Source organism: Mobula hypostoma, chromosome 4, assembly GCF_963921235.1.
Source record: "Mobula hypostoma chromosome 4, sMobHyp1.1, whole genome shotgun sequence".
Lineage (NCBI taxonomy): Eukaryota > Metazoa > Chordata > Chondrichthyes > Myliobatiformes > Myliobatidae > Mobula > Mobula hypostoma.
In genome coordinates, this window is record NC_086100.1 from 103,089,978 (window position 1) to 103,109,750 (window position 19,773).

The window sequence follows — 19,773 nt, forward strand, 5'->3', positions numbered from 1 at the left end:
GCTGTGGTTCACCATTCCACATCTTTTGATTGGCACCCGTTGGCCCAAATGAAAATCATAACACAAGCACATGCAGCTGATGCAATTTACAAACTTTTCACTCTAAGCAGAGTACAGTCTCTAATGGCCACACAAGTGCATGTGACTAACACTAGTTAGAAGCTGTTCAGCAGCAACCTCCTGTCTCAGTTAAGCAGCATAGTATCCCAAATAAACAAAGGGAATTCAGGCCATAACACTGATTAATTTTTGTACTTTAAAAGTTGACCCAAATAAGCAGCTGTCCTGATTAACTGATGGCCCAATTAACTGGAATCCACTGTATATGGAAAATCAGAATTCTAATTTGAATTTTGAAAAGCCAATGCCCTGATTAGATATATAAGAGAGATCTCTGTGCAGAATTCAACTCATCTGAGGACATCTGGTCTGCAAGTATGTGCACTTTAGAATTAAAGAATTACTAAAATAATTTAAAAATCTTTAAGTCAAGATTTTGTCCTGTATAAAATGAACAAGTAAATATTGTCCGTGTTTAATTGCCCTAGTACTGAATAGCTTGCTGGGATTATTTCAAAAATTTTTGTGCATAATGTGTCTCAAAAGGCTAGAACAACAGACTTCCTTCTTCAAAAGAACAAGCAAATCAGGTAATTTTCTATTCCATAAACTTTGTGGTCATCATTACTGGCAATGTACTAACTTTCTAAATCCAACTAATTGAATCTGGAGTTGAATCACTGGCTGCAACAGCAAAACCCAAACTCATTTGAACATTTTTTTTGCTCAAGTTCCCTTCAGTAAAATACCACATCCTGCATTATGCATTCCCATGCCCCACCCAAACACCACATAAAAAGGTTAAGATAGAATATAATTAAAAGATTACCTAAATGGCTATTACCTTCAGGCCTAATATGTGCAAGATTCCCACCAGAGAAAGATATAGACTATGGTAATTTCAGATTTGTTTTGCAACAAGGTGAGGTAGGATTGAGAAGTGTTAGTAACGTCAGGACTTCTCTTCTCCAATATCTCTGCATGGATTATTGCCAAGTCAACAAGCACCAAATGGAAAATAGGATGCAGTGATGTGTTTATACCAATTTGCTCTTTACCTGGCATGCCTCACCAAAGTTAGGAAAAAACTGCAGGAGACACAGAGAGGGGTAAAAACTGAAATTCCAAAAAGATGTAAACACACCCAAGGAAAAGCTTTACTGTTACTAGAAGTGCCATTATAAATAAGGGGTAGAGGCATATGCAGATCTTAGAAATATGAGAATCCAAGTTAAAAAAAAGATTAACATAAGAAAATGGGTTTATTAGACCTTCATTATAAGAATGATATTGGGGCATTCTTAAAATGCTCAAGAGTTACATTCGGAAACCTTAACGATTTTCACAGGGTGCTGAATCAAAAAAAGAAAAAAGATGTAGGGTTAATCACTTGGGAGTAGAGGAGAATTTTTCTGAATAACAGTAGTAAATGAACTCTAAGTCGGCATCCATTTCCATGCCCAATTTATATTGGAAGTTACATTTGAAAATTTTAGAAGCAATGAACTTTAAAAAAAAAGTTAGATAATACATGCACAAGCACAAAAGACCAACGTTGCGTCTTGCAGTTTCTATGAAAACATGATGGTTGTTGACCCAGCTTTCGAAAATGTCATTTGTAGTTTTGCTACAGAATCACTAAGCAATGACAAATTCAGTCAGCTGCAGATTAAGAGAAAAGACACCATATTTGAATATTGTGCAATTAACTATTCAATGAATAAACCCTAAAAACATGTAATTTGGAAGGCTAGATTGCATGAAATTGAGGGAGAACTAGCTACATAGATACACAATTTGCTGATGCCAGGTTGTTCTTGGACTGGAGGCCTGTGCCATAGGGATCAGTGCTGAGCCCATTGTAGTTTGTTATTTACATAAACAATTTAAATAAGCTTGTACAAGATGTGGCAAGTTTGCAGATGATACTAAAACAGGTGGTACAGTTAAAATGTTACCAGAAATGACAAGGAGATCTGGATCAGCAAGTTAAATAGGCCAAGGAATGGCAAATAGAGTTCAGTCCAGATAATGGGGAGGATCTGGATTTCAGAAAGTAAAACCAGAGTAGGATTTTTACAGTGGACAGGAGAGGCCTGAGAAGTGCTGTAGAACAACAGGACCTTGGAGTCCAAGTAGATGGTTCCCTTGAAGTGGCACCACAGGTAGACAGTGTTGTGTAGATGACATTTGGCAAGTTGGCCTTCAGTCAGGGCATCGAGTACAAGAGCTAGAATATTTTGCTAAAGTTGTACAAGACATTGATTAGGCCTCATGGCATATAAGTGGCAATAAATCTGAGCAACACATACAAAATGCTGGAGGAACTCAGCAGGCCAGGCAGTATCTGTGGAAAAGCGTACAGTTAACCTTTTGGGCCGAGACCCTTCTTCAGGGCCTGTCAAAAGGTTTCAGCCCGAAATGTCGACTGTTTACTCTTTTCCACAGATGCTACCTGGCCTGATGAGTTCCTTCAGCACTTTGTGCATGTTGCTTGGATTTCCAGCATCTGTAGATTTTCTCGTTTGTGTTAATAAATCGGATTCTGATTTAAAAGGAATATGACGATCAAATTCTTCATGCAGAGGCTGGCTTATGTGGAATGAGCTGTCTGAGGAAGTGGTTGAGGCAACTACAATAGCAACATTTAAAAGACATTTGGATAGTAAAGGCTTAGAGGCCAAATGCACACCACGGTACTAGCTTCGATGGGAACTTGGTGGACATGGACAAAGTCATCTGTGAAATATTGCTCCATGACTAGACTATTTAGTCAAGTTTGCAATTGAAGGCCCAGATTATGCTGTGGTGTCTCCTATCAAGTACCTAATTGATCCAAATTTACCCAAGACATACCTGGTTAAAAAGAATTTTAAAAGATGAAAGCCTCCTGAACCTAGCACATGAGGAACAGAGTCTACTTCTTTCCCATTTCTGGTATTTTTAATAATTGTAGACCCGTGAGGAGGCATTGGCCATACAATCAATCCCTCAAGCCTGCTGTGTCATTTAATAAATCCATAATTAATCTGAACTTCACTATAATCCATAACCAATAATTTCCCTTTAGGCCAAAATCTAAGGTGGAAGGTACATGAGGTTTTCTGGACAGAGTCATAAACAAGAAAAGTTTTGCATTCAATTTGTTCTGTTTTAAAATTTTATTCTTGAACACCTTGTTCATTCTATTGAATCACATCAAACACTAGCTATTAACACTAAAACAATGTCGGGATGCAGGAATCCCTTTTGTAATAAAACAGAAATATGCTGAAAAGGCTGTGGAGGTCAGTCATCATCTATACAAAGAAAAACTGAGTTAATGTTTCAGATTGAGTTCCCTTTGTCAAGATCTAGGAATGTGGTATTGTGGTATTATTTAGTTTTCAGTTCTGGTGAGGATGGGGGAGTGTGCACAGGTCAAAGGGAATGTTGTTCTTAAGCAATGCCACGATTGCCATGGAGATAAGCTGTAGCTGGAGGTTGTTAAAGGCAGTTAGAAGGAAGTTACAAAAGAACTTAACCCGAAAAGTTCTGGAATGACAAACTGTATGAAAAGCTAGACAGGCCAGGCCATGCTAACAAAGAGAAAAGGCAAGTCAGCTCCACATTTGAATGACATGAAGAAAGGGCTATTTCCCATGCCTTAGAGAAATCCTGAAAAGTTTAACCACCTTTTCTGACTATTCCTTTCTGAACCCCAATGATCAGTTCACAGTTTTATCCCTACGTCCTCATACCAATGCATTCAGAGCTTGACATGACATTGACCTCTTCTGTCACTACAGAACTATAAGATAAAATGATTGTTTAAGCCTGCTTTTGCCCCAGCAAAACCCCAAGCTTTCTCCTCTTTCCAACTATAAATTGATGACACTTTGGACATTGTAGTTATAGAGTGGTGTTTTCTACCACCATCAAGAGAAAATCTACAGTAGCTGGAAATCTGAGAAACACACACAAAATGCTGGAGGAACTCAACAGGCCAGGCAGCTTCCATGGAAAAAGAAAGTACAGTTGATGTTTCGGGCTGAAACTCTTCAGCAGGACCAATATAGGGTAGAAAGAAAGGAGCTTAAGAAGGGGCCGAGAAGAGCAAGAAGGAGTCATGAGAAGGCCTTGGTGAGTAGGGTAAAGGAAAACCCCAGGGCACTCTTCAATTATGTGAAGAACAAAAGGATGACAGGAGTGAAGGTAGGACCGATTAGAGATAAAGGTGGGAAGATGTGCCTGGAGGCTGTGGAAGTGAGTGAGGTCCTCAATGAATACTTCTCTTCGGTATTCACCAAGGAGAGGGAACTTGATGACGGTGAGGACAATATGAGTGAGGTTGATGTTCTGGAGCATGTTGACATTAAGGGAGAGGTGGTGTTGGAGTTGTTAAAATACATTAGGATGATTAAGTCCTTGGGGCTTGATGGAATATTCCCCAGGCTGCTCCACGAGGCGAGGGAAGAGATTGCTGAGCCTCTGGCTAGGATCTTTATGTCCTCGTTGTCCATGGGAATGGTACCGGAGGATTGGAGGGAGGTGAATGTTGTCCCCTTGTTAAAGAAAGGTAGTAAGGATAGTCTGGGTAATTATAGACCAGTGAGCCTTATGTCTGTGGTGGGGAAGCTGCTGGAAAAGATTCTTAGAGATAGGATTTATGGGCATATTTTCAGTGGGACATTATGGGATACTTTTAAAGCATATATTCGTGGACAAATTATTTCATATACTGCTGGATTAAAAAAGTGAACTAATAACAAAATACTTAAACTGGTTGACAAGATTAAAGAAATTGGCAAGAGATATTCTATAGCCCCTCATCAGGAACTTTATAAACAGAAAGTTGAACTTCAAGTGGAATATCATCTCTTATTATCATCTTTGATTGAAAGTCAATTAATCAAAACTAAGAGTCAGTTTTACACACATGGTGATAAAACTGGGAAATTATTGGCTAATCAATTGAAATCGGCCTCGGTTAAACGACAGATTCTTAAGATTCATAAACAAGATGGCACTTTGACGGTTCACCATGACGAGATTAATAAGTCCTTTCAAGAATTTTATACCTCCTTATAGCAATCAGAATTTCCTGATGACTTCACTATAATGTATGAATTTTTAAAGAAATTGAATATTCCAAAATTATCATCTAATGAACATTCCAAACTAGACGTACCTATTACAGTAGAGGAAATAAAGAATACTATTTTTTTGATGAACTCAGGTAAAGCACCTGGCCCAGACGGATATACAGCAGAATTTAAAAAATTTTTCTCTACTACACTGACTCCTTGGTTATGTAGAGTTTTTAGGGATGCAGTATCTATAGGTAAATTACCACAATCTTTTTATTGAGCTTCTATTTCCCTAATTCTCAAAAAAGATAAGGATCCTATTGAATGTGCATCTTATAGGCCTATATCTTTGCTGAATGTTGATTCTAAGGATTTTTTCTAAAATATTGGCAATGAGATTGGAGAATGTATTACCTCAAATTATTTCTGCTGATCAGACTGGAGTTATTAAAAATCGTTACTCGTCTTTTAACATTAGGAGATTAATGAATATCATTTATACACCTTCCAGAATGTGTCATTTCATTGGACGCTGAGAAAGCTTTTGACAGAGTTGAATGGACATACTTATTTAACACCCTTGAGAAATTTAATTTTAGTTCAATATTTATATCTTGGATTAAACTGGACATTGGTCCCTTTGGTTTCGGGATTTACTAATAATCAAAGATCCCTTTTTTTTCCCCATCTGTTCCATGGTACTAGGCTGGGCTGTCCTCTTAGTCCACTACTATTTAATATTGCTTTGGAACCGCTAGCTATTGCTATTCGTGACTCCCCTAATATACATGGCATTACCCACGAAAATGAGACTCATAAATTATCACTATATGCAGACGATGTATATTTCTAACCCAGGAAAATCTATTCCGGCAGTATTAACTTTGCTTGCTCAGTTTAATAGTTTTTCTGGTTATAAACTGAACCTAGGTAAGAGCGAACTTTTTCCATTAAATATGCAGATTCCCATTTATAGAAATTCTCCATTTAGAGTGACTACTGACTATTTTACTTATTTAGGAGTTAAAATTACTAAGAGACTTAAGTATTCAATTTCAAGCTTTTACTGTTAATCAGATTAAACAACTGATTACTAAGTGGTCCCCATTGTCACTATCATTGATTGGCCGAATCAATGCTATTAAAATGATTATTTTACTTAAATTTTTATCTTTATTTCAAACGATACCAATTTTTATTCCTAAATTTTTTTTGATACTACTGATTCCAAAATTTCCTCTTAAATATGGCAAAACAAAAATCCCAGATTAACTAAAAAATATTTACAGAAATCCAAGTAAGATGGTAGTTTGGCATTGCCTAACCTAAGATTTTATTACTGGGCAATTAATATTCGATATTTAATACTTTGGACACAAGATTGGAATACAACTCCAAGCCCACATTGGGTAAACCTTGAAGGCTACTCTCTACAGGGGTTTTCTTTAGCTTCCATTTTAGGAACTTCACTTCCTTTTGTACTATCTAAATTGAATAAACAAATGGTTAATCCAATAGTTAAACATACATTGCGAATATGGTTTCAATTTTGTAAATTTTTTGGCCTGAACCAATTTATGTTATCAAGTCCTATTATATCTAATTTCTTTTTTCAACCCTCGGTTATGGACCAAGCCTTTTTGATACGGAAAATGAAAGGTATAACATGTTTTCGTGACTTATTTCTGGATAACTGTTTTATGTCTCTTGAGCAGTTATCTAAGAAATTTGATTTGCCTAGATCCCATTTTTTTTTTTAGATACTTACAAATAAGAAATTTTTAAAAATACTGCGTTGCCTACCTTTCCAACTTCATATCCTACTGATATCATTGATAAAATTTTAGGTTTAAATCCTTTTCAGAAGGGATTAATAGCCGTTATCTATGATATAATTATGAAATTACAGCCAGGTATATCTGATAAAATCAAAAATGAATGGGAAAGGGAACTTCAACTTTGTCTACCTATAGAGAAATGGGGTAAAATTTTTCAATTAGTTAGTACTTCTTCTATATATGCTAAACATACAATTTAAAGTAGTGCATAGAGCCCATATGTTTAAAGATAAATTAGCCTGCTTTTATTCCCATATAAACCCTATTTGTAATAGATGTCACTCTGAGGTGGCTTCTTTAACTCATATGTTTTGGTCCTGTCCTCTTTTGAAAAAATATTGGAAAGATATTTTTGATATTATTTCAACAGCTCTATGTTTTGATTTACAACCCCATCCTATTATGGCAATTTCTGGATTGCCAATGGTAGAATATAGATCTTTGTCTTCTTCAGCCTGTCGGATGACAGCATTTGTTACTTTAATGGCTGGATGTATTTTACTGAACTGGAAGGAAATCAATCCTCCTACTACATTCCAATGGTTTTCTCAAACTACATTAAGTTTAAACTTAGAAAAAATTATAAGTGATATTTTTGATCCTTCGGTTAAATTTGAAGAAACCTGGAAACCTTTCATGCAACATTTTCATATGATGTAATTTGACCTTTCCAAATCTTCTTTATTAACTTAAAATATACGAATAGAGGAGCGGAGTTGACGACATTACTGAACGTGTCTGATTCAAGATATTGGTCTAACCCGGTTTTGTTCTGTTTGCTTTTTTTTTGGGTTAAGTATTTAGTTCTTTTTTTTCCTTTTTCTTTTGGGGTTTTTTCTTTGTTTATATATATATTTTTCTCTTTATTTCTTTTTTCTCTTTATGACTAATTTCATTATAAGTTTGGAAGTCTATTATACCCACGTTACTTAAAATCTTTGTTGTATATGTTTATTAAGATTATTCCAATCTCTTTGTATCAACATTGTTATTGTGTTTATAATTCTGAAAATTAATAAAAAGATTTAAAGAGAAACGATCTATGGGCATTTAGAGAATCACGGTCTGATCTGGGACAGTCAGCATGGCTTTGTGAAGGGCAGATCGTGTCTAACAAGCCTGATAGAGTTCTTTGAGGAGGTGACCAGGCATATAGATGAGGGTAGAGCAGTGGATGTGATCTACATGGATTTTAGTAAGGCATTTGACAAGGTTCCACACAGTAGGCTTATTCAGAAAGTCAGAAGGCATGGGATCCAGGGAAGTTTGGCCAGGTGGATTCAGAATTGGCTTGCCTACAGAAGGCAGAGGGTCATGGTGGAGGGAGTACATTCAGATTGGAGGGTTGTGACTAGTGGTGCCCCACAAGGACCTGTTCTAGGACCTCTGCTTTTCGTGATTTTTATTAACGACCTGGATGTGGGGGTAGAAGGGTAGGTTGGCAAGTTTGCAGACGACACAAAGGTTGGTGGTGTTGTGGATAGTGTAGAGGATTGTCGAAGATTGCAGAGAGACATTGATAGGATGCAGAAGTGGGCTGAGAAGTGGCAGATGGAGTTCAACCCGGAGAAGTGTGAGGTGGAACACTTTGGAAGGACAAACTCCAAGGCAGAGTACAAAGTAAATGGCAGGATACTTGGTAGTGTGGAGGAGCAGAGGGATCTGGGGGTACATGTCCACAGATCCCTGAAAGTTGCCTCACAGGTGGGTAGGGTAGTTAAGAAAGCTTATGGGGTGTTAGCTTTCATAAGTTGACGGATAGAGTTTAAGAGTCGCGATGTAATAATGCAGCTCTATAAAACTCTGGTTAGGCCACACTTGGAGTACTGTGTCCAGTTCTGGTCACCTCACTATAGGAAGGATGTGGAAGCATTGGAAAGGGTACAGAGGACATTTACCAGGATGCTGCCTGGTTTAGAGAGTATGCATTATGATCAGAGATTAAGGGAGCTAGGGCTTTACTCTTTGGAGAGAAGGAGGATGAGAGGAGACATGATAGAGGTGTACAAGATATTAAGAGGAATAGATAGAGTGAATAGCCAGCACCTCTTCCTCAGGGCACCACTGCTTAATACAAGAGGACATTGCTTTAAGGTAAGGGGTGGGAAGTTCAAGGGGGATATTAGAGGAAGGTGTTTTTTTTTACTCAAGAGTGGTTGGTGCATGGAATACACTGCCTGAGTCATTGGTGGAGGCAGATACACTAGTGAAATTTAAGAGACTACTAGACAGGTATATGGAGGAATTTAAGGTGGGGAGTTATATGGGAGGCAGGGTTTGAGGGTCAGCACAACATTGTGGGCTGAAGGGCCTGTAATGCGCTATACTATTCTATGTTCTATGAATTGCAAGAAGGTTTAGAGGGTTATTGCTCAATAGCTCCATCGTGGGTACAAGCCTCCCCACCAGACGATATTTTCCATAGACGGTGCCTCAAGAAGGTGACATCCATCATTAAAGACCCTCACCACCTGGTACATGCCCTCTTCTAAATACTACAATTGGAAAGGAAGCAAAGGGGGCTGACAATCCTCAATCAACGTTTTAGGAACAGCTTTTTGCCCCCAGATTTGTGAGTAGTCCATGAACACTACCTTGTATTATTTATTTTTATTGCAACTTATAATGGATTTTTATGTTTTGCATTGTACTGTTGCCACAAAACAAATCCATAACCATTAATTTCCCTTTAGGCCAAAATCTAAGGTGGAAGGTACGTGAGAGTTACTGGACAGAGTCATAACCAAGAAAAGTTTTGCATTAAATTTGTTCTGGTTGACAATTTCAAAGGAGAATTAGGAAGAAAGCATTTGAGATGACCTTTTCCTGAAGGCACATCTCTATGCGAGCTACAAAACAAATTTCACAACTCACGTCAGTGACAACAAATCTGATTCTTAATTTTTATACACACATCTCTCTGAAGGCTTTTCACTTCTTCTGTGAACACATGCCCGATCGGTTTCCCTCCAGCAACACACTCATCCACCTTGCTAAATAGGTCCTCAGATTGAACTATTCCTTCGGCTCCACTCACTTTCTCCAAATTAAGTAGAGTAGCTTGGCTCAAGCTATCCCTTCCTTTTAGTGGAAATTTGATTAACAGCTTTTGTATCAGTCCTCGTAACAGAATTGGCAATATTCCTTCAGAAAGAGATCACACAACAAAAAAAAGAACATTGGTAGCATCATAGCCTCCGTGGAGTAGAGAGGGAATGCAAAGGACAGTTGGGGAAGAAAGCACAAGATGACCTGTTCCTAAAAGCATATCTTTATTTTAGCCACAAGACCATAAGAAAGAGGCAGAATTAGGCCATTTGGCCCATCAGGTCTGCTCTGCCATTTCATTAGCAACAAGGGGACAGGTTGCTGGACACTAAATTACTTTGATGAATGCCTAGGGTGTACCAAATATTTAAGTCATTGGTTGCAACACCTTTTCCAGTTTAGTCTGTCTACAATGGCCAAGTTGTGTGTAGTTGACAGTCAAGTGTATATACTACTTTTCATTATCAACATTTCCAAACCAGAACTAAACATTTATCTTTCTGGTCTGTATAAAAGTGCACAAGATGATGCCCTTTATAGTGAACATAGAGCACTGTAACACAGAAACAGGCCTTCAGCCTATTTTACTCTATGCCAAACTGTTATTCTGCTTAGTCCCATCGACCTGCAGCTGGACCATTCACGTACTTATTCAAACTTCTCTTCAATGTTGCAATCAAATCTGCATCTACCACTTCAGATGGTAGGTAGTTCCACACTCATACCACCCTATGAGTGAAGGAGTACCTGCTCAGGTTCCTCTTAAGGAAACAAGAACATAAGAAATATGAGCAGGAGTAGGTCATCTGGCCTGTCAAACCTGCAATAAGACTCATCTCCACCTACCTGCCTTTTCCCCGTAACCCTCAATTCCCCTACTATGCCAAAATTTATCCAACCTTGTCTTAAATATATTTACTGAGGTAGCCTCCACTGCTTCATTGGACAGAAAATTCGACAGATTCACCACTCTTTGGGAAAAGCAGTTTCTCCTCATTTCCATCCTAAATTTACTCCCCCGATTCTGGAGGCCATGTCCCCTAGTTCTAGTCTCACCCACCAGTGGAAACAACTTTCCTGCCTCGATCTTATTTATCTCTTTCATAATTTTATATCTTTCTATAATTCTAAATATTTCACTTTTCATTCATAACCTAGAAATCTAGTCTCACCCAACCAAGTTTAATTAAGACTCCTTTTTATATTTAAATCAGTTTCCCACCCTCGTTTCTCACTGAAAACAGGGCCAATAAATAGCAACTACAAAGTTTTCCAAGTTTTGTTTTGGTTCCCTATCTTTAATGTGCTGTGTCTTTCAACTCAGCAGCTGATGTCCATGCCTACAAGCAGTAAAATCTGCATTATGATGAGATATAGGCAGTTGGCTAACATTCATGCCAAGTACTAGGCAGGCAAAGTCCATCCCCATGATCGCTCCATTATCAATGGCACTACATTCTTGTACTTTCAACTAATGTAGTTAAAATTTGTTTGTACAATTAAAAATAAATTTTGCTCACCTGTAGAATGAATGAAAAGTGGCAGGTGTTTCAAATGCTTTATGGAACGGTATAGTGCCAGATAGCCTCTGTTTCTGACTTTGGAGTGTTGAGTTTGCAAGTAAAATTCAAAGACAGCATGCAGGGTCCAAAGGACAACTTTTGCAATTATAACAACAGTCACAGGTTTGAAAGACCCAAGGACATTACTACAATTGCCAGATGATGTTACACATAAAAAAACCAAAGTATATGCCAGAGCCACAAAAGCAACCTAGAATGAAAAAAACATTACTTTTACAAAAAAATAACTAATCAGAAATGCTAATTTATTATAGATAATGAATCTAAATGTCAATTTAGAATTCAATATCTCCTAATCAGTGTGTTCATACATACAAAAGATGTTAGATACAAAACATATCATACACCTGTGGCCTTAATACTGATAGAAATATGCCAGTTAATTACTCTTAGTCTCAAGGTTTTTATTTTTCTTTTAAAATGTTAATGTTTTTCACCAATGTTCAAAATATACAAGTTTTACTACACCTGGAACATGCTGGTGTTCCATAATCTTGAACTGCAAAGCGATTTGACAGTGTAATTTTTATTCCTCCCCACCTGACAGGGCAACTGATGTATTACCAGCATGATTTTAGAAGTCATATACACAAAAAATACTATTTAAATTGAGTAACGCTAAGGAAAAAGTTGAGAAGCAACATTGAAGGTGGAGGACATGGTGGAAAATTACAAATACCTGGGGATACGAATTGCCAATAAACTGGACTGGTCAAAGAACACTGAGGCTGTCTACAAGAAGGGTCAAAGCCGTCTCTATTTCCTGAGGAGACTGAGGTCCTTTAACATCTGCCGGACGATGCTGAGGATGTTCTACAAGTCTGTGGTGGCCAGTGCGATCATGTTTGCTGTTTTGTGCTGGGGCAGCAGGCTGAGGGTGGCAGACACCAACAGAATCAACAAAATCATTCGTAAGGCCAGTGATGTTGTAGGGATGGAACTGGACTCTCTGACAGTGGTGTCTGAAAAGAGGATGCTGTCCAAGTTGCATGCCATCTTGGACAATGTCTCCCATCCACTACATCATGTACTGGTTGGGCACAGGAGTACATTCAGCCAGAGACTCATTCCACCAAAATGGAACACAGAGCGTCATAGGAAGTCATTTCTGCCTGTGGCCATCAAACTCTACAACTCCTCCCTTGGTGGGTCAGACACCCTGAGCCAATAGGCTGGTCCTGGACTTATTTCCTGGCATAATCTACATATTACTATTTAACTATTTATGGTTTTATTATTATTTAATTATTTATGGTGCAACTGTAACGAAAACCAATTTCCCCGGGATCAATAAAGTATGACTATGACTATAAAGTGGGACACAATTGGGTGAAAGTTCACAAAATATACAATGATTACCAATCATTTCAGACAAATGTGATGGAGGCTGCCATTTTAGTGGCAAGTTACAATAAAAGACTCTTAGTGCTTTTAAAAAAAAGTATTATTATTTTTTTCCAAATGCAACATGCAAATTTGAACCAGTTTACAATTTTTATTACATTTGAGATTTTAAGATTAAGATTTTAAGAGAGTTAAAGACCTCAGCGAGAGTTTTTTTTAAAAAAAGTATCAAATCAACCTTATGTGCATTTTAATTTTTTAAAGTAAAATGCGGTTATAGTTTTAAAAAAAATCAAAGATGGTAATGAAGCATTTTAGGGCACGGAATTTTGTCAAATATGCCCTTGAAGAAAAATTTCCAAAGTGTTGTTAGAATTGTAACATGACTGCTACAGCAACAACATCTTAAAGATAATTTCTGTTGCCAACATTCTTTTCAGTTTTACAAAGTCTATTTTCAGTGGATTAAGGAATTCAATTGAACAAAATATTGAACAAAGATCTTATGGTCCACTAGCATGTACCTTCCCATTTAAAACCAAAGTATTGTTAAACATTTGATATGAAGTATTAAAATATTACATATCTCAAAGGTTTTCAAATACAATTCAAATAACCCCCAGCATATAGAAAATCCAACACTCACATGCAGAAATGTTAACAGGATTGCCCAACATCCTGTTGGCACACTTTTAAAGTAAGGTCTCACATCACCAACCAAAGTATCAGCATGCAGTAGGGGAAGGTCTATTGGTGGATCCTCTTCCACACTTTGAGTCACATCAGTGGAATTCTAGGGGGGAAAAGCAAAGCATGAAGAATCTGAAATACCAAAACACATCTAACAACACCAGCGAGATGTTTACCTATGCGAGTCATGCTATTTAGTGTAGCACCTGCAGTCTGTAACATTCAGCTTTTTATCTTACTGCACAAAGGAAACTTACAGCAATAAAAACTTCACACTCTCCCATTCCACTTTGAACCCTTCTACAGTCACAATAAAAAGAAATACATGGGCACCTTACCGCCAACAAACCGTGAAATTCACATCTGAGATCATGGCAACGTTCCCTTCGGAAGCAACATGAAGAACTTTACAAGTATTTTCTCAGTAACAACATAAATTAAGGTAGAGACAAAACTGCTGTGCTTCAACTACAGAATTAAAGAAAATAAGGGACAGAGCTCTGGGCAAATCATATTATAAATTATTCTGTTGCAGAGGCAGGACAGATACTTACATGCTTCAATCACAGCTCAAGAAACAAAATATAATCAGGATTATGTAAAATCAAACCAAAACCACAAATGCCTCTCAGTAAAATAAATATTTCATTATATTCATGAAAAACTACTTCAAACCACATTTTTAGTTTGTTTTAAAATACAATTGGAAAAACCGCAGATGATCAGCAGTTAAAAAAATTTCAATAATTGTAAACACAATACTGTAGATGCTAAAAAAATAGAGTAGCATGCACAAAACTCTGGAACAATTCAGCAGGTCAGAAAATGGCATCAATGGAAAAGATGAGTATGTTTTGGGCTGAAATCCTTCATCAGGTCTATAAAATTGTTTAACATTTTCAATTAAGAAAGTACTCAAATTAACTTCTTTTCTCTCACAGCTCATCTTTCTTGTAAAAACTAAAGATTGACAAATGCTTTCAAACTGAATTCCCAAAAAAGCTTATGTTTATTTTTCACTTATTTTAAATTGTCATATGTTTTCAATCTTTCACCACTCCCCACTAGCAACTCACTTTAGCCAAATGCTTCATCCATATCAAACTTGTGTAAATTGATGCAAGTGTGTGGTAAAAGTACAATATTAATAATAAAGTATTAGCAGCATACCTGGAGTTTTGGAGCAAATGTTCTGGCATACAATTTTACTGGGACTCTTTTCAGTTCATAATTGGAGTGGGTTGAGAGAATAACCTGGCCAGGTCATCTAATAAAGTCACATGGGTAGAATTTAGGAATAGGATATGGGCAATTGCTTTGTTGGGGTTATTGTAGTAAAAGCCTACAATAGATATTGAAGATTAAAGGAACAGATATGTTAGCAAATGGAAAAAAGATTCAAGATTAGCTTTATTTGTCGTATGTACAATGAAACACGCAGCGAAATTGCATCAAAGCAAATCAACAAAGATTGTGCTGGGTAGCCAGCAAGCATTGCCACACTTCCCGCCCCAACGTAACATCTCCACAACAAACTAATCCTAACCATACGACTTTCAAACGTGGGAGGAAATTGGAGCACCTGGAAGAAAGTCAGGTCACGGGAGTAGGTACAACCTCCTTATAGACTGTGGGAGGAATCCAACTCCGATCTTACTGCTGCAATAGCCAGCATTATTCAACTAGCAAGGTAGCTATACAGCACAGAAAGATGTAAAACAAATAGTGTTATAATAGTGGAGATTTAAAATTTACCCAACATTGACTAGCATTGCCTTGCATAGGCAGGAGCTTAAGTGCACACAGGTTTTTTTTTGACATAAATATTAGAAATTCCTCAGAGAAGAGGCTGTAATTGACCACATCTTATGAATCTAGGCTGGTAGTAGATATCTCAGTTAGGAAAAAATGACTATAATATTGTTAGTTCCAAGGTAGTGACAGAAAGGGATAGGTTGATCATCAAGGTCCTAAATTTGGGAAAAGCTGATAAGGACTGAGCAAAATTAAAAGCAAAATCGTACGGCCAGATTTGGGAACAGCTTCTTTCCAACTGTGATAAGACTGCTGAACGGATCCTGACCCGGATCTGGGCCGTACGCTCCAAATATCTGGACCTGCCTCTCGGTTTTTTTGCACTACCTTACTTTCCATTTTTCTATTTATGATTTATAATTTAATTTTTTTACTAATATTTACTATTTTTAATATTTTTAAAATTTAATACTTGTAATCCAGGGAGTGGGAAGCACAGAATCAATTATCGCTGTGATGATTGTACGTTCTAGTATCAATTGTTTGGCGACAATAAAGTATAAAGTATAAATTAGATTAGGATGAGATTTACTGTAGGTAAAACAACAACCAACAAGTGGGCATCTTTTAAAAGATAACAAGAATTCAAGGACAGCACATTCCAGTAAGAACGAAAGGAATGGGCAACAAGATTAGGAAACCTGGATGACAAAGGATATTGAAGATCCTAAAGGGGGGGGGGGGGAAGAGAGAAGAAAAAGCATATGACAATATGACAAGCATAGGCAATTGTATTCCCTTGAAGAATATAGAGGGCATAGTAGAGTACCAAGGAAGGATAGGTACAAAAAAAATGGTAAGGCACTAAAGAATGTTGATGAACAAATACACTGAAGTTTTCAAAGTCCATAGGATGGCAAAAAAAGACCTATAAATATCTTGGCAGTTAAGATTATGGAGAATTCAGTCATTGTATAGTATGAAGGAGCAAGAGGGCAGCAGGGAAGGAATAGACCTTTCCAGGGACCAAAGAGGTAATTACGTGTGGAACCAGGGGACATGGGGGAGATCTTCAATGAAAACTTCTTGTCTGTATTCAACAAGGATAAATTCATGGAAGATAATGAGTTCAGGAAGGGAAAATGACTGAATATATCATTTGGGTATTAGTAAGATGAAGCTGTCTCATAGCATGTAAAGGACATTCTGCAAGGGGAAGATGAACAGCCAGATGCAGGAACAGGCAGGAACAGAAATGAAGTCCTGCAAAGGGAATATAAAGAAAGTGATAAAGTCATCAGTAAGGGTGAAAGGGGCCATGAAATGCCTTGATAAACAGGATCAAGGCATTAAAAAAAAGATAACTAAAGAGGGGATAAGTCCACTCAAGGATAAAGGAAGAAATTTGTGCTTGGAGTTGGAGCAAGTGGCCAGGTACTAAATGAATGCTTTTTGTCAATATTTACCAAGAAGGATTTGGAGGATAGTGAAAGCAGAGTGGGGCATACTTATGTCCTAGGACATTTTGATAATGATGAGGAGGGAGTGCTCAGTCTTCTAAAGAGCATCATCCCAGGGTCTGATGGCATATAATCAAGAATATTGAAAGCAGCAAGTGGAGATCTTTGTGCCCTCACTAGCAACAGGCGAGGTCGTAGAGGACTGGAGAGTAGAAAACGTGCCTTTGTTCAAGAAAGGAAATAGTGATGATCTAGGTAATTATAGACCAAAAAGCCCAGATCAGTGGTAGGGAAGAGGATACCAATACAAGGGATTTATGGGCATCTGGGAATGCATGGCCTGCTTAGAGACATTCAATATGGCTTTGTGCAGGGCAGGTACATCTGACAAACTTAAGGGTTTTCTATTGAGGAGGGTGTTATTTACATGAATTTTAGTAAGGCATTTCGTAAGGTCCCTCATGGTAGGTGATTTAGAAAATAAAAATGCACGTGAGCCAGGGAAAATTACAAATTTAATTTTGGAACTAGTTTGCTCATAGAAGACAGTGCAAGTGCAGAAGGCCATTATTTTGGCCGGACGTCTATGACTAGTGGCAATCTATAAGCATCAATGCTGGGTGCTCTTTTGTGATATATATTTGGACGAAAATGTACGGGGTGGATTAGTAAGCTTGTAAATGAAACCCATGATTTGAAGAATCGTGGACAGTATAAAGAACTATTAAAGAATACTGCGGGATATGAGCAGAGAAAGGAACAAATCTGGGCAAGTGTGAAGCGTTGCACTTTGTGGGTTCAACTGAAAGGAGAAAGTATAGTTAATAGTAGGCACTTTTAATAGCATTGAGGTACACAAAGATCAGAAGCAGGTTTAATATCACTGGCACATGTCATGAAATGTGTTGTTTTGCAGCAGCAGTACATTGAAATTCATAAAATCTACATATTACAATAAGTAGTATATAATAAATTAAGTAGTGCAAAAAGAGGGAAAAAATAGCACAGTTCATTGATTTATTGTCCATTCAGAAATCTGATGGCAGAGGGTAAGAAGCTATTCCTGAAACTTTGAGTGTCTTCAGCACCTTGTCCTTAATGAGCAGAGGGAATATCCTGTGTGATGGGGTTCCTAAAGATAGATGCCATTTTTATTTTTAAAAAAAGGCATCACCTTTTGAAGGTGCCCTGGATGCTGGGGAGGCTAGTGCCCCAGCTGAGTGAGCTTATAACTCTCTGCAGCTTTTCCTGATCACGTGCAGAGGCACATCTATACCGGATGTTGATGCCAACCCACTAGAATGCTTTCCACGGTACATCTGTAAAAATTTGTCAGTGTCTTTGATGACATACAACTCTCCCCAAACCCCTAATGAAGTAAAGCTGCTGCTGTGTCTTCTTTGTAATTGCATCAATATGTTGGCCCAGGATAGACCTTCAGGGTTGTTGACACCCATGAACTTGAAATTGCTCACCTTTCCACTGCTGAACCCTCAATGAGAACTGGTGTCTGTTCCCGCAACTTCCTCTTCCTGAAGTCCACAATCAATTCCTTGGTCTTACTGACATTAAGTGCAAGATTGTTTTTGCGATAGCACTCAACCAGCTGATCTATCTCATTCCTGTACACCATCTTGTCACCACCTGAAATTTTACCAACAATTGTTATGTTGTTGGCAAATTTATAGATGGCATTTGAGTTGGGCCTGGCCACACCATCACTGGTGTAGAGCAGAGCAGAGGGCTAAGTGCACATCCTTGAGATGTGCCAGTGTTGATAGTCAGCAAGGAGATGTTATTTCCAATCTGCATAGACTATGGTCTTCCGGGGAGGAAGTCAAGGATTTGTTTGCAGAAGGAGGTACAGAGGCCCAGGTTTTGGAGCTTGTTGACTGGACCTGAGGATATGATTGTGTTGAACACTGAGCTGTAAATCAATAAACAGCAGCCTGACGTAGGTTTTGCTATTGTCCAGGTGATCCAGGTGAGGTTGCATCTGCTGTAGACCTATTGTGGTGAATAGGTAAATTGCAGCAGGTCCAGGTTCTTGCTTAGGCAGGAGCTAATTCTGAGTGCAACCAACCCTTGAAAGAACCACTGAGAGCCACTGGTCGATAGTTGTTTAGACAGCTCATCCTGCTCTTCTTGGGCACTGGCATGATAGTCTCCCTTTTGAAACAGGTGGAAAGCTCCAAATGCAGCAGTGAGATATTGAAGTTCTCTGAACACTTCCACTAGTTGGTTGGCACAGGTTTTCAAAGCCCTACCAGAGCCTGACACCTTGCCTGGGTTCACTCTCTTGAAAGATGTTCTGAAGTTGGCCTCAAAGACAGAGACCTGTTGGGGGGTTTTAAATTGTGAAAAGCATAGATGGGATAAGTTAGTCAGAACCTTTTTTCCCCCAGGGAGAATGTGAAACACCAGAGGACATGGTGTTAAGGTAGGTGTGTGGGAAGGAAAGCTTTTTTATAAAAAACGAAACACAGAGACTAGTAAGTACCTGGAATATGTTACCACAGTAGTGGTGGATGCAGGGAACTTGGTGGAGTTTAGGTAGACAAATGAATAGGAAGGGAATCGATGGATGACACATTTAACAGGAGGACATTTAGTATACATTGGCAACATTATGGATGGAACTTCCTCTCCAGGGCTGTACTGTTCTCCATATTTTGGAAATCACATGGCTGGAGATTGTTGAAGCCCAGAGGTTTTTGCCTCTTTGTTAGCCATAGTTGAAGTACTAGAAGACTGGAGGAAAGTTAATGTTATTCCCTTACTTAAGAAGGACAGCAGGGATAAACCACACAACTATATGTCATCAGGGAAATTAATGAAGAAAATTCTAAAACAAGATTTATGTTTACTTGGAATGATAGTCAGTATGGCTTTATGGAAAATGCTGTCTAACACATTTGATTAGAGT

The 19,773-nt window shown here is 38.0% G+C and overlaps 1 protein-coding gene across 3 annotated transcripts in view; it reads right to left on the bottom strand.

The window, feature by feature from the left end:
• The window catches only part of tmem192 (transmembrane protein 192), a 62,467-nt gene that overhangs the window by 20,384 nt on the left and 22,310 nt on the right, over window positions 1-19,773 (bottom strand). For all 3 annotated transcript variants that reach the window (XM_063046323.1, XM_063046321.1, XM_063046320.1), the window contains exons 2-3: window positions 13,589-13,735; window positions 11,536-11,788 (exon numbers count right to left, since the gene is read on the bottom strand). In XM_063046323.1, the coding sequence (XP_062902393.1) occupies window positions 11,536-11,788; window positions 13,589-13,735 (400 nt within the window). The remainder of the gene's footprint in view (window positions 1-11,535; window positions 11,789-13,588; window positions 13,736-19,773) is intronic.